The sequence below is a fragment of the Phaenicophaeus curvirostris genome, chromosome 22, assembly GCF_032191515.1.
Source record: "Phaenicophaeus curvirostris isolate KB17595 chromosome 22, BPBGC_Pcur_1.0, whole genome shotgun sequence".
NCBI classification, from domain to species: domain Eukaryota; kingdom Metazoa; phylum Chordata; class Aves; order Cuculiformes; family Cuculidae; genus Phaenicophaeus; species Phaenicophaeus curvirostris.
In genome coordinates this window covers 6,166,340-6,181,144 of record NC_091413.1, presented here as the reverse complement: position 1 = coordinate 6,181,144, position 14,805 = coordinate 6,166,340, and the positions used below count along the sequence as shown (strand labels likewise).

Below are 14,805 nucleotides of genomic sequence, written 5' to 3'. Positions count from 1 at the left end.
TAACAACAAATAATCGTTATTTTGGCTGTATGGATGAGCAGCAGGGTTTTCCAGCCAGCGTTCCCACTCACTTAGCTCACCTTATCCACAGGGAAGCACAGATGAAGAGTTAACAGGATGCCACAAGGCACTTCCATTTAACTCCTTTATACCAAGTTAATCCAAGCAAGTGCTGCTGCTTTGGGAATTGTTAAATAAAGATACATTAATTGGATTTGGCTGGGGGCCATAGTCACTAAACCATCACAAAAAAGGCCGGTAGGGTAACCGGGTGGGTTTTAGATAAACAACGTGCTTGTGCTAAAAAAACCACCTATCTTCTAGGTTTCTAATTGAAATTCTTTAAAGGCAATATTTCAATCTACCTTCCACTGCAGGCGAGGGTAACTGCATCCCAGTGTCTTCAGGGAGACCATGATACCAAAACATCTGGGTGCTTTTAATCAAACCTCCCTGGGAGCGTGCGTTTCACTTTGTTCCACGAACCAGAACCGTTTGGGGTTTCATTCAGTGTTAAGTGGTTGATTCCTCTCTGGTTTTCTGTATGCCGTGTGCCTTCCAAGTTGCCGAGCGCTTTCATCCTGTGTGGTACAATCAATAAAACCTTTTAGGCTGAAACACGACCGTAAAGTGGTTTCTGTGAGCTGAGTGTTCCACATGGAACACACTTGATTGGGTGGCGAACACCTCAAGGACCATCCAGATCAGATTTAGGTGGCCAACTATCCTCCCCCCCATCCTGTATCCATCTTCCCAGAGCTTGTGTCTCCATCCTGTGTTAAAAACAAGCTTGCAGCGGAGCACAAAGCGCTTCAGAGCAGGGTGACTGCAGAAATTCAGCCTTCAATCCTTACCTGAGGCTTTTAAACACCACAAAAAAAGCGCTTTTTCAGTAGGTGTTCTTTATTCCAATTAAAAGTACATTAGAAAGAGCACACAGGAGCAGCAGCAGCGTCCACGACGACTCACCCCGACTCTGCCGTCACTCAGCTGTTCTGTTAAAGTAGGTGATTGAACAACTCTTCCACTCGCCACGCAAGCACTCACTCACCTGCCACTTTTAAATAGGTTTCCAACAGAATAAAAATAGATACACCCCAGAATACAAAAAAGTTTAAATTTAACAGTTTGTTTGTGTTTTTCTCACTAAAGCCTTTATACAAATTGATAAAAGGGTGCACAATTTCCTAAAATTTTAGGTACGTTTTACATGAGCCTTTTTTTTACTTGGTAAAAGGATCCATGTTCCTGTCTTTGAACAGAATATGATGGCCAAAATTGCAAAGAGAATTCCTAGGTAAATTTACAATTTGTACATTAGTTTTGAAGTGATTCGTCCACCAATGGCTGCTCACGCATGTCCCCTTTCCCCCAAAAAAGAGCTGTGCACCCTCTGTTCTAGCTCCGGAGCCGCCTCCTTCTGGAAACCGGGCTGGGGGAGCAACCCCCAGGCTTTGCGCACCAGAATGGTCCCGATTGAACAAAAAGCTCGAGGGCAGAAGTTGCGAATCCCTCCTTCCGGGCTGAAGGACTCGTGACTGTTCTGCACCACGAGCACCGTGACAGTGGAGCACTTTCCGTCTGCGGTTTGGCTGAGCAATTTAACTCAAAACTCTGGGACTGAAACACACTGGAACGGGTAAATCTGGTGTCTAAAGGGATAATTTTTTTTTTTTTTGTCAATACAAGCCAGCATGATCTTTATGTTTCTCTTCTTTTCTTCCTTTTTCTAGAACTGATCACTGAAGCCCAGTGGTTCTCTATGTTACTCGTGCAGAGCTTCCCAGCAGCGTTTAGAACTGGCACGGCCTGCCTAAAGGTGACCGAACAACTCTTCCACTTGTCACTGAACCACCTCGGCTTTCTACGGAGGGGAATTGATTTGGAAAAGTAATTAGCACAGCTCCCTTCATCCCACCCCGTCCTTCCCCACCCACCGTACCCCTTGGCTTTGAAGTTTATCTGAAGGTTTGGAAGTTAATCAAAAGCGTCCAAGTGTGTAGTTAAGCACCATCCCCACCACCCTGATTTACAGAGAGTGGCCGTTCTAACAAGTCAAGGACAAAAAAGAAAACACTGCCCAGCAAAAGCCACACGGCACCTCCTTTTGCAAGAAGAAGCTATCATCCTTGGGGCAATTTAGGTAAGAAAAAGCAGGGCAACTCCATCAGGAAGCCAGAAATAAGTTTTAAAGAGCTCAGGGGAGCATCAAAGGGAATAACATCCTATTCTGTCCAAGTTGAGTTTTTAGCCAAAACCCAGCTGCCTCCTTTGGGTGGTTTTGTGTTTGTTATTTCGTTACTCACATCCATTATCCGTTTGTTGAATTTGAACTGATCAGCTTAATGCTGAATTGGATTCCAAATAAAGGTCATAAAGTTTTATATTTTAAAAGATTTGTTTTAGCTAATCACATACTGCCCTTTTTTCTGGCAAGCGTATTTCTTATAATTGAAAAGATCTTCCCCATTTTAAGGCTAAACTAAGAAATGTTAAAAGCTTCTGTAAACATTTCCTCTTCCTCCCCATAGTTGCACAATTTGAAGTCCAACTGCGATTGTTAAAATGAGGTAATTTTTGTGTTCGTGTACTCATGCTTTAAGAGTCCTTTTCGGGACGAGCTGAGAGGCGTGCCAATCCGAGCGCTGATCCAATTGGAGTGGGAGAGCTTCCACAGCAGGGTCCGCACCAGTTCCAGCAGCTGGGCTTCAGTTTGCGATCTTCTCAATTTCATCCAAGTCGTCTGTATCCAATTTGTTTATCTTCTTGTCTGGGAAAGAGAAGAAACGAGTCGTAAAACAGAGCAGAGAAGGGAAAGCTACTTTTTGTGGAGTTCAGGTTTATCCGTGAAACATTCAGTCAGGTTTTAAAACTGTAACACAGCTCATCCAGGTACTGGAATCATAGAATCATCAGGTTGGAAGAGACCCACCGAATCATCAAGTCCAACCATTCCCATCAACCACTAACCCATGTCCCTCAGCACCTCGTCCACCCGCCCCTTAAACCCCTCCAGGGAAGGGGACTCAACCCCCTCCCTGGGCAGCCTCTGCCAGGGACCAAGGACCCTTGCCATGAAAAATTTTTTCCTAATGTTCAGCCTGAACGTCCCCTGGTGGAGCTTGAGGCCATTCCCTCTCGTCCTGTCCCCTGTCCCTTGGGAGAAGAGCCCAGCTCCCTCCTCTCCACGACCTCCTTTCAGGGAGTTGGAGAGAGCAATGAGGTCTCCCCTCAGCCTCCTCTTCTCCAGCCTAAACACCCCCAGCTCTCTCAGCTGCTCCTCTTGTTCTCCAGCCCCCTCACCAGCTTCGTTGCTCTTCTCTGGACTCGCTCCAGAGCCTCAACATCCTTCTCGTGGTGAGGGGCCCAGAACTGACCCCAGGATTCGAGGAGCGGTGTCACCAGTGCCGAGTCCAGAGGGAGAAGAACCTCCCTGGACCTGCTGGCCACGCCGTTTCTGATCCAAGCCAAGATGCCACTGGCCTTCTTGGCCACCTGGGCCACTGCTGGCTCATGTTCAACCAACACCCCCAGGTCCTTCTCCTCCAGGCAGCTTTCCAGCCCGACTTCTCCTAGTCTGAATGTTGCCCATCTCTGGAATATCCATTTTAAGGACTATCCAGGTGGCCAGCAGACACCACGACTGATTCTCGCTCCCCTCATATGCAGCAGTTCTGAATCCTACGTGACTTTATACAAGCTGCACCTGATGTGTTCTCTGCTGCCAGTTTAGGTCTCTACACGGATCTCCTCAGTATCCAGCCAGTCAAAATCCTGCAGGAACAACACCTAATTTTAGAGGAAGAAGAAAGCCTGCGGGTACATACTGAAATGCTCCTGGATTCTGTTGAGAATATTCATGCTGTGCTTGCTGTCCACCATGTTGATAGCCAGTCCGCGCTTGCCGAAGCGACCTGTGCGCCCGATCCGGTGCAAGTAGGTCTCGTTATCTGGATTTCCATCTTTATCCACAGGGAGATCGAAATTGATAACAACAGAGACCTGCTCGACATCGATCCCTGAGGAAAAGAAAGGATCCGATTACACAAGGACATTTTAAACCCCCGTGCAGTAGGAACAGTCCCCTCCAGCCTGGCCCACAGGCAGTTTGGTCCCCATATCCAGGTTTTCCAACAGCAGGATTTTCAACAGCTTTCAGGGAGCTGTGGCCACACTGAGAGAGGAGTTAATAGCCAGTCCAAAATGCTGAAAGGGGTCTTTTCCACAGTATCCTTACAACATACTTTGAAATAGAAACTATCTAGCTGTTACCCCAGAGAATCCCACTGCAACAGCGAAGAGAAAAACAGTCGGAGCTGCTCAGCTGTAGCCAGCAGTGATGTTATTTCAGAAACTCCCTCCTCTCTGTAAAGGCCTCTTGTTTTTCCCCAAGAACTACACGGTCTTAACTGTCCTAGGATATCAAATTGCAACACAAATTCCTACTGGAGTTCAGGACTTTTCAGATTTCCGTATTTCACAATGTGTTTATTTTAAACCCCGAGGGTCAGCCAGACAAGCCACGCTTGGCACCAGGAAGATAACATTCCCACAGGATGCACTTTTCCATCTCAAGCTGCAGGAAGCTTACAAGGAGCCCTGTGTTTGTCCACAGGCATCTTTATATGCACAGACATGGTCATGGAATCACTTAAGACCTTTACGATCAAGTCCAGCCATAAAGCAAGTCTAGGAATTACTTTAAAAGACCCTAATTTGTCCTGACAGGAACACCTGGGGATGCGGATTCTTTCTGGAAGCTGGCTGGCTGCACATTATCACAGGAATCACAGAATCCCCACGTTGGAAAAGACCCCCAGGATCATCGAGTCCAACCATTCCCATCAAGCACTAAACCACGTCCCTCAGCACCTCGTCCACCTGTCCCTTAAACCCCTCCAGGGAAGGGGACTCAACCCCTTCCCTGGGCAGCCTCTGCCAGGGACCAAGGACCCTTGCTGTGAAACATTTTTTCCTAATGTCCAGCCTGAACCTCCCCTGGTGGAGCTTGAGGCCATTCCCTCTCGTCCTGTCCCCTGTCCCTTGGGAGAAGAGCCCAGCTCCTTCCTCTCCACAACCTCCTTTCAGGGAGTTGGAGAGAGCAATGAGGTCTCCCCTCAGCCTCCTCTTCTCCAGCCTAAACACCCCCAGCTCTCTCAGCCACTCCTCTTGTTCTCCAGCCCCCTCACCAGCTTCGTTGCTCTTCTCTGGACTCGCTCCAGAGCCTCAACATCTTTCTTGTGGTGAGGGGCCCAGAACTGAACACAGGATTCAAGGAGAAATCATCGTTTCTGGCCCAGCTCCACCATCCCTACCTCTGGCACAGACGTTGGTGGTCACCAGCACCTTCTCCTTGCCCTCTCGGAAGCGATCGATCACAGCAGCTCTCTGTTCCACCATCATTTCCCCGCTCAGCAATGCCACCTGATGGCCTTCCTTGGAAAGCTCTGCTGCCAGCCAGCCGGCTGTCTTCCGAGTCTGAAATACAAAGCCAGGCCCATCTTTAGGAGGATGTTTTAAGGCAGGAACAAACCTCTCTGGGGTCGACTGGGAGTTCTGTGGCTGCTCTGTTTTTCTAGGAAACAGCTTCAGCGCTGTGTCCACCCCTGTTCCATCACAAACTGTGCTCCTAGCTCTCCCATCCAGAATAGGAAAGTGCGGATCTGCCATCACAAGAACCCTGCCTTAAGGAAAGTAGGTGTTTTCCTTGCTCTCCTCCTCAGTTTTCACTATGTGAGGGATTACACATAGACGCTAAATCAAGAAACCAAAACTTCCCAGCTTGGAAAATGTCAGGGTTTGAGCTGAATGTAGCTGTGAAATCCAACAGAGGCTTTAAGCATCTAGAATGAGTTTCCAATTATGATGGTTTTCTGAGCAGCAATTACATTTGATATTAACACCTCCTGTGACAGCCCAAAAGCAGACCCTAAAACAGAGGTTTTGCCTTGCCTGATCTCACTTTATCTGGCTGTTCTGGTGCTGTCAGCACTGGGGTTTGGCTTCCAGAAATAAAAAGAAGCCTCCATACAATTCCCAGGGAGACCCCAGAGGTGCATCACCAACTACCCAAGGGAACCGGGAGTCCCAGGGAAAGCTAAAGAAACTAAAAGCTGTCCCCATCCTTCATTCTGCCCTATTTTTATCCATTTTCCAGTCTCAGCTGGAATGTCTCGGTTTTTTTTTTTCAGTAATTCTGAATTATAATTTGTTTTGGAAAATTGTGCATTGCTCTGATCACTGCTTCAAAGGAATCCAAGAGCAAAAATGACTGTTGTGCTCTCTTGGACAGGAAAACCTCAGAGATGCAAACTAGCAAGTGCTATCATGGCACTCATGATTTGGCTCAAAGCAGGAGCCAGAAAAGCCAAAGAAAAGGGCAATTTGTGTCCTTGGTTTTGAATCATAGAATGGTTTGGGTTGGAAGGGACCTCAAAGCCCAGCCAGTTCCACCCCTGCCAGGAGAAGGACACCTCCCACTGGATCAGGGGCACCAAGCCCCATCCAACCTGGCCTTCAATACCTCCACGGATGGGGCCTGTCTTCATAGGGGAGGTGCTCCAGCCCTCAGATTATCTCCGTGTCCTCCTCTGGACTCATTCCACAGATCCCTGTCCTTCCTATGTTTCTGAAAAGCCTTCCTGGCCAGGATATTCGCACTAGCAAACGCTAACGGGATTGTTAGGACTAACGTTTTCTGGAAGGACTCACATGGCAGAAGATCATGGCCTGGGCAATGGTGATGGCGCCATAGATATTGCAGAGCGCCTGGAACTTCTCGTCTCTGTTATTGCACAGAACATAATACTGCTTAATAGTGTCCAGTGTCTCCTCCTCTCGCTTTAGTTTGATAACATTTGGGTCAGGAACAACTTTTTGAGCAAACTTCCACACAGAATCCTCGAAAGTGGCAGAAAACAGAAGCATCTGGCAGTCCCTGGGGAGCATTCTGCAAGAGAAAGGAAAATGAGGAGCATTCATAGAATAACCAGGTTGGAAGAGACTCACCGGATCATCGAGTCCATTCCCACGCAACGCTGCCACCCTCGATATCCTCATGGGATTAACGCCACAGTCAATGCAGATCAACAGCCTCAGAACCAGTTATTTCAGTGGCTGAAGAGATGAATGCTAATCGTATCAACACCTGATCCTTCCCTCAGGAACCAGTGGCATCCAGACTGGCATTCTTAAGAATGAATAAACCCTGCTCCAGGGACAGGCTTTTAATTTTGTAACAAAATGAACCTGCTCATCACCCCCTGGCACAGAGTCTTTATTAACCCTCGGGATTAGAGCTAAATAGATCATCATCACCTTGTTGCTTTATCGACCAAGATGCCAGTCAAGAATCCAGCCTTGCTCTCCCTACATTACAAAATGGCTATAATGGAAAGAAAAAAGAAAATGGAAAGAAAAACTGTCCACCAACTCCTCACCTCTGAATGCGGATGCTCTGGTCCTGATGGCCCTGGGTCGCTATCATCACATCAGCCTCATCTAAGACGAACACTTTGATTTTCTTGGGATCTATAAACTTCAGTTTGGAGCACCAGTCCAGCACAGTGCCGGGTGTGCCGATTACAATCTGCTCGGAGATCTTCTGCCCTCTCTCCACTGCCAATACAGAAGGGAAAGCTTTCATAAGGTGGCTGGGCAGGCAAAGAAACACTCTGCCCCTCTCTGAATGAGCCTATTTCACCATCTGACTGCTCTATTGTTCCTGAAGAACACCACTGGCTCATTTATCTCATGTTTGTAACATTTCTCATTACTCACATTTGTTGCCTCGGACAGCGTATGCAAGTTTCAGCTCTGGATAAAACTTTCCCATCTGTTCAATCACTTTTCCTGTTTGAAGTGCCAGCTCGTACGTTGGGGAAAGGCACAGACACTGGAGAGACAGAAGAATAACATATTTGAGGAAACCAGTGTCCCTGGCAATGCTATCGCACTTGCTTTTAAAAATCCTTGTTACTGAAGCTTTCCTGGAGAGGAAGAACCACGGAGCTCTGCATTCCGAAACCAGGGCAGTGACAGGACACAGGCTGTGTTCAATCCTGCACCTCAGCCCTGAGAGCACAGATACTCTGCTGGGGGACACCTCTGGACAGCAGCGACACAGAACCTAATGCCTACACTAAATGTTACGAACAGTGTATTTTAAGGACAGAACTCTAGCCTTGGTAAAAGTGTTCAATTATCTGATAAGGAAATTGGGTTAAAAAAGCCCCTTTCCAGGTGCTGTCTGCTCTATTGTCACAGATAACTTCTCCTCCAGCTCAAATCCCACTTAACCCCCTTCAGTCCACAATATTTCTCCGATTTAATCTCTCTCAGAATGACATCCCCCCCAGTTTAACTCCTCACAGAGCAACAGCATCCTGAGTGACAGAATGCAGGGACTGACAGGAACGAGTTGTGGGAAAACCCCACATCTTTGGCATTAAAGGCATTTGATAGATCCCTCAATCACCTACGAAGCCCTTCATCATCACAGAGATGGCTTTATCAAGCTATGAATTTACTACCAAAGGTGTCAGAGAAGCCCAGCCTCTTCACTTGGTGGCCCTGCACCCCGAGTAACTCTCCCCCAAGCAGTTATATCCAAGAAACGTTACCTGTGGATACTTGTTCCCAGGTTCAACGCGACTGAGCATGGCCAGGACAAAGGCAGCTGTCTTGCCAGTACCAGACTGAGATTGTGCGATCAAGTTCTGGGGGCTGCAGAACATACAGCAAACATGAGCACAACCAGAGGAACTACCTAAACAACACATTCGCGGGGATGAATGAGAGAGAAAACGCAGCAAGTAGCATTTTGCTACCTTTTAGATTTACCACTGCTCTGGACTGGTGCCTAACTCGACCAGCTACGCTCCACGGGGCAGAAGTTAAGTTTCTGTCCTCTATCAACTCTTTCAGCACCTCTTGATTACGGAGATTGGGAAGGAAAAGTGCAATTATCTGTCAGTACTTTTCCATTTTGCACATTTCTTCCAAGTGTTTTAATACTCCACAAATTTCAGCTCAGGCAAAAACCAGCCATACAGCACCTCGACTATGCCCACCCTCACAGGTATCCTGGAGCTGGGTTCCACAGCAGCCTTATTATTTCTCCTCTATGTCGATTAGGAAAATTGGATTGACCTCAGCTGAACGCTGCAGCACTACACGTTCAGCACCAGACCTGGGAAAAGGAGAAATCCAGGGCTGGTGTCACATAGGTTGTGACTATAGAAGCACTGTGGCATGAGAAACCTTCACCCCACCACGATCCTCCCTCTACAGATCAGTTCTAGCACGCTAAATTCTTCACATCATAGAATCGTGGAATGGTTTTGGTTGGAAGGACCTCAAAGCCCAGCCAGTTGCACCCCCTGCCATGGGCAGGGATACCTCCCGCTCGATGAGGTTGCTCCAAGCCCCATCCAACCTCCAACACCTCCAGGGATGGGGCAGCCACCACTTCTCTGGCCAACGTGGGCCAGGGCCTCCCCACCCTCACAGGAAAACATTTCTCCATAAGATTTCATCTCAATCTGCCCTCTTTCAGCATAAAATCACTCCCCCTCATCCTCTCCCTGCACTCTTGATCAAGAGCCCCTCCCCAGCTTTCCTGTAGGCTCCCTTTAAGCTCTGAAAGGGCATCTTTCCTATCCTGGAAGGGATTAGAAAGCGTGTGTACATACGGTTCAGCAAGCATCATGGGCAGGGCATTCTCTTGTATCTTAGATGGTCTGTTGAAGCCCATGGCGTAGACTCCTTGCAGGAGCTGTGGCTTCCTGAAAACAGAGGAGTTTTTATACCGCGGCCTATTAAAGTACATTTGGTTTTCATTTGCGTACAAAAAGGTGAGCAAAAAACCCACAACCAGACCGGGAGCTGCCCCTTTCTGTGCACCCACTGTAGACGCGCTGGTGAGGTGACTGCGATTAGAGTCTGGAAGCTACAAGCGACAGCAGAAAGTCTGGAAAGGGAGCTTTGCCAGCCCCTTTGGTTCAGAACGGCTGCCTGCATCCTTGCTTTTCACAGCTACGTGGAAAACCCTGTGTTGCAGCTCCAGGACAGCACAGGGCTGCTGGTTCCAAAGCAGCTTTGCAGACAATCCCAGGAATCCCAGAGCAAAGAGCATTAATCCTGCCCTTTAGGCCAATCCCTTTTCCTCAGCCGTACCTTATCCTGGTGCCAAAATTATCACTCCTTGAAGACTCAAATACAGGACCTAGTGAGCCTAGTATGCGGGGAACAGAATGAAGTGTCCCAGCTTGAAATCATTAAGAGGACTTCAGTGCGTTGTGACAAATTCTGTGACACACACAGACTTTAAAACTTCAGTGCGAACCCAGCTGAGCGCACGGAACTGGAAATAACTGATAATTCAGATCACCAAGTGATCCACGGTCACAACCCCATGTGTCCTCAAATGCTCGCTGATTGCTTCTCCTCAAGGAAGCTTCCCCAGCCCAGCAGACACTTGTGTATATCCAAGGAGAGCCTAAAATCCAGGCTGCAGTGCCAGTGACCTCCCAAGAGCTGCTGGAGTGTTGTTAGCAGTAAGGGATTTCCTCTCAGCACAGGTTACAGGTTCCCTACCCACCACTTCCCACTGTTAAGAACTTCCCATTCAGCACAGTTCACTTTTTAAAGATCAACTATTACTTTCAGATGGCGGCTGGAACAAAAGCTCTTTGCAAACGCAACCTTGTGCTGCTCAGAAGCAAGGACACACAAAGCCCAGCTCGGCACCAGTTGCCAAGGATACACAGAGTCATAACAATATGAAGATGCAATTAGTCTGGCTGCCCCATCATTAACTCACTGGGATTGTTTGGCTTTTGAAAGACAGCAATTAGTCAAACAGGCACTACAGGACCTCAGGGTTTTTTTCAGATGTGCAACCACTAACATCAACAAAGTGAAATGACATCCTGACATTTCAGGGTGAGAAGTCTCATGGGTTCCAATCTCCCTGGCTTACAGAAGAGTCACAAACTCAGGATCATGATTACAACCAACAATCCACACAGAACAGCCTCTTCAGCACATCAAAACTGTGTATAAATCTATCATGCCTTAAATACAGCTATTGTTGCTTCAAAGCCCCCCAGTTAAAGGTGTTCAATAGGAAGGGTCAGAAAACACCAGCGTCTGTAGTGTCTCCAGTACATAAATCCACTCTGGCTGGCAGGGAAAAGATAAGCTTTTCCTTTTGTGCTGTTCACTGCTGGTGCTGAACCATCACAGGATTTAAAATCAGCTCCTTTCAGACAGAATTTTTCACAAGGCACTGAGATAAAATAATTCTCCTTGCATTTAAATAATAAACTAATTAATGACAAACTTGCAGTGACTTGAAGCAGAAGCCCCTGCACTTTTAAGCGCTACCTCCTACACAGCCAGGGAATCGAAGAGGACTTACAGCCGCAGCTCCTCGAAAGACTTCACGGAGTAGAGCGGCGACGTGGGATCCCTCTGCAGCACCTCCACTTGATTCGTTGTGTCAACCAAGTTGCTGCGGATTAGCTTGTTCAGCAGGGACTGCGCGGCTCTGTCCTCTGGGGGAAAAGGAGGTTAAAACTGATAAATCTCAGCCTGTTGCGGTACCAAGCTGGTTACAAAGGATGAGGTGAATCCAAATGAGAAGCTCAACACGAGCCGGCAATGTGCGCTCGCAGCCCAGAAGGCCAACTGGGTCCTGGGCTGCATCAAAAGAAGTGTGGCCAGCATATGGAGGGAAGTGTTTCTGCCCCTCTGTTCCTCCCCTGTGAGGCCTCATCTGGAGTACTGTGTCCAGTTCTGGAATCTCAACCTAAGAAGGATACGGAGCTGTTGGAAACAGGTCCAGAGGAGGCTACAAAGATGATCAGAGGGCTGGAGCACCTCCCGTATGAGGACAGGCTGAGAGAGTCGTGCTTGTTCACCTTATAGAGACCTGTTGATCTTATAGCGACCTTCCAGTACCTGAAAAGGGCTACAAGAAAGCTGGAGAGGGACTTTTAATAAAGGCTTGTGGTGATAGGACAAAGGGGAATGGGTATAAACTGGAGAGGGGCAGGTTTACACTAGACATTAGGAAGAATTCCTTCACTATAAGAGTGGGGAGGCCCTGGCCCAGGTTGCCCAGGGAAGTCGTGGCTGCCCCATCCCTGGAGGGGTTCAAGGCCAGGCTGGATGGGATTTGGAGCCCCTGATCCAGTGGGAGGTGTCCCTGCCCATGGCAGGGGGGTTGGAACTAGATGATCTTTAAGGTCCCTTCCAAACCTAACTGTTCTATGAAATTCCAAATTCTCTATTACAGAGCAATGTCATAAAAGAGCTCAAAACTTCCTGAAGGAAACACTTAGCAGGATATCCCAGACATTCACATCTAACCGAAGGCAGCAATGTTTTAAGGGGGACCTAAACTTCTCTTATTTAAGGGATTATAGCTTTGCATCTACCTGGAAGGCAATACAGGGTTGAAAGCCTTTTCAACCCTTAAATCTGACATATGCAGACACCATTTAGGGTTCTCCTTTTTAAAGCAAGTTTGAGGGCAATCGGTACTTTTAAAGATTCCAGAGCTGAAAAGCAGCAGGAGCTGAGGATAATTGAGATCGAATCCAAAAGCTAAACCACTGCACTCTGGGGTTCTGCTAATAAATCTGTTTTCCAATGCCACTTTCTGAAGGATTAAGAGCCCCCTCTTCACAGCCATTTCATACAGGCAACACATTGGGTGCTACAGCAATCCCAGCTCCAGGTTATCCAACTGTTTCCGTATTCAGTTCTGCATTTGAGGATACTGCTATCTCCTTATTTCTCTCCACCCTAAATCAGGAGCCTCCCATGTTATTACAGGACCCACTGGAGGAAGGACACGTTTTACAATTAAGTCCTTTGGGTGAGATACAGGGTCATCCATCCAGGGACATAAGGCAGGCTCATTTTAAGTGAATTTTCTTCTCAACATTCATCATCCAACCATTTTTCCAGAAGGCACTTACCCTTCTCCTCATCCTCTGTCTTTTCGACGTTGTCATCTACCTTGATAACAGCACCTGCAACAAAACAAACAGGTTTGGGGGTGGGATGGAAGGTCAGCTCACACCCACCCAGTTTTAGGTGTTGAATATTGTGTGAAAAGCTACAGAACAGCCCATTTTCCTGATGGGAACAGCCCTGCTCTTTTGTTACACAGAGGATCCCAAGTTATGGCTTGCTCTGGGAAGTTAAACTAAAGTTTTATCAACCCAACGATCGATTTTGCTCCTTGAACGCAGCAAAATGGGATTTCAAAGACTCAGGCTAGCAGAACAAGTGAACAAGCCAGATATTTAGTCCACGCTGCTGCTTAATCTCAGCTTTATGTTTCCCTTCTCTCGATTTTTTTTAACTAAATGGGAATTTCCTTTGGCAGCAACACTCCCAACCCAGTGGAAATGCCTGATGCCCTTTCTAACCCCATTTCAGCGCTAGAACTCACCATTGGCATCTGGTTTGGGTTTTTCATCCTTCAGGTGTAAACTGCTCAGCTGTAAGTGAGGAAAAACACAACATCAGGGCCACCTGAAGGTGACTGTACCTGTGTTTTACTGACAGTCGGGAAAACCCGAGCTTTCCTCAAGGCTGATGAAATTACTGGGCAGCGAAACCAGTCCTTGAAGGCAAATGAGATGAAGACAGCAAAATTAATTTGTTTTCATAGAATCATGGCACGGTCTGGGTTGGAAGGGACCTTGAAGCCCATCCAGTTCCACTCCCGCTAGATCAGGCTGCTCAAAAGTTTTTCAGAGGAGCGGGGGGAGAGGGGTGAGAAGAAGAAAAAGAGGAGGAGAGAGAGGTGAGAAGGAGCAGGAGGGGAGAGGGGGGAGAAGAAGAAGAAGAAGGAGGAGAAGGAGGGTTGAGGGGAGAGGGGTGAGAAGAAGAAAAAGAGGAGGGGAGAGGGGGGAGAAGAAGAAGAAGGAGGAGGAGAAGGAGGGTTGAGGGTTGAGAAGAAGGAGGAGGAAGACGAGGAGAGAAGGGTCAGAAGAAGAAGGAGGAGGAGAGGGGGAAGAAGAAGGAGGAAGAAGGAGGAGAGAGGGATCAGAAGAAGGAAGAGGAGGAGGAGAGAAAGGTCAGGAGGAGGAGGAGGAGAGAAGGGTCAGGAGGAGGAGGAGGAGAGAGGGGTCAGGAGGAGGAGGAGAGAGGGGTCAGGAGGAGGAGGAGAGAGGGGTCAGGAGGAGGAGGAGAGAGGGAGTGGAGGAGGAGAAGAGAGGGGTCAGGAGGAGGAGAAGAGAGGGGTCAGGAGGAGGAGAAGAGAGGGGTCAGGAGAAGAAAGAGGAGGAGGAGGAGAGAGGGAGTGGAGGAGGAGGAGAGAAGGAGTGGAGGAGGAGGAAGGCAGAGGGGGGAGATTGGGGGGAGAGGGGAGATGGGATGGAGGGGGAGAGGGGAGATGGGATGGAGGGGGAGAGGGGAGATGGGATGGAGGGGGAGAGGGGAGATGGGATGGAGGGGGAGAGGGGAGATGGGATGGAGGGGGAGAGGGGAGATGGGATGGAGGGGGAGAGGGAAAGAGGGGGTAGGAGGAGGAAGGCAGGGGAGTAGGAGGAGAGGGGGGCGGAAGAAGGAGAAGGTGAGGAGGGAGGCGATGAGGAGGACGTGGCAGCGCGGCCGCGGCCCCCGGTTTCCCCCCGGTCCCCGCTCACCGACTCCGCCGCCGCCTCCTGCTCGTCCACGGCCAGGGCCCAGGAGTCGGTGGCCATGGCCGGGCCGGGGCTCGCCCTCCTCCGCCTCCTCGTCCCCCGCCGCAATGGCGCCGCGCGCGGGAAGGGCGCGTGCGCC

The 14,805-nt window shown here is 48.7% G+C and overlaps 1 protein-coding gene across 1 annotated transcript; it reads right to left on the bottom strand.

The window, feature by feature from the left end:
- Nucleotides 1-885: 885 nt before the first annotated feature.
- Nucleotides 886-14,805, bottom strand: LOC138730104 (ATP-dependent RNA helicase DDX19B). Its single transcript, XM_069874938.1, has 12 exons — nt 14,670-14,805; nt 13,469-13,517; nt 12,990-13,043; nt 11,423-11,558; nt 9,693-9,785; nt 8,622-8,724; nt 7,780-7,894; nt 7,440-7,617; nt 6,712-6,949; nt 5,316-5,478; nt 3,828-4,019; nt 886-2,770 (listed from the first exon to the last, which is right to left on the bottom strand). The coding sequence occupies exons 1-12, from the start codon at nt 14,724-14,726 to the stop codon at nt 2,709-2,711; spliced, it is 1,440 nt and encodes a 479-aa protein (XP_069731039.1). The 5' UTR covers nt 14,727-14,805; the 3' UTR covers nt 886-2,708.

Coding starts and splice junctions, on each gene's coding strand:
- LOC138730104 (XM_069874938.1), bottom strand. CDS start 14,726: ATGGCCACCGACTCCTGGGCCCTGGCCGTGGACGAGCAGGAGGCGGCG. Junction 13,518..14,669: donor AGGAGGCGGCGGCGGAGTCG/GTGAGCGGGGAC, acceptor CCTCACTTACAG/CTGAGCAGTTTACACCTGAA. Junction 2,771..3,827: donor CAGAATCCAGGAGCATTTCA/GTATGTACCCGC, acceptor TCTCTTTCCCAG/ACAAGAAGATAAACAAATTG.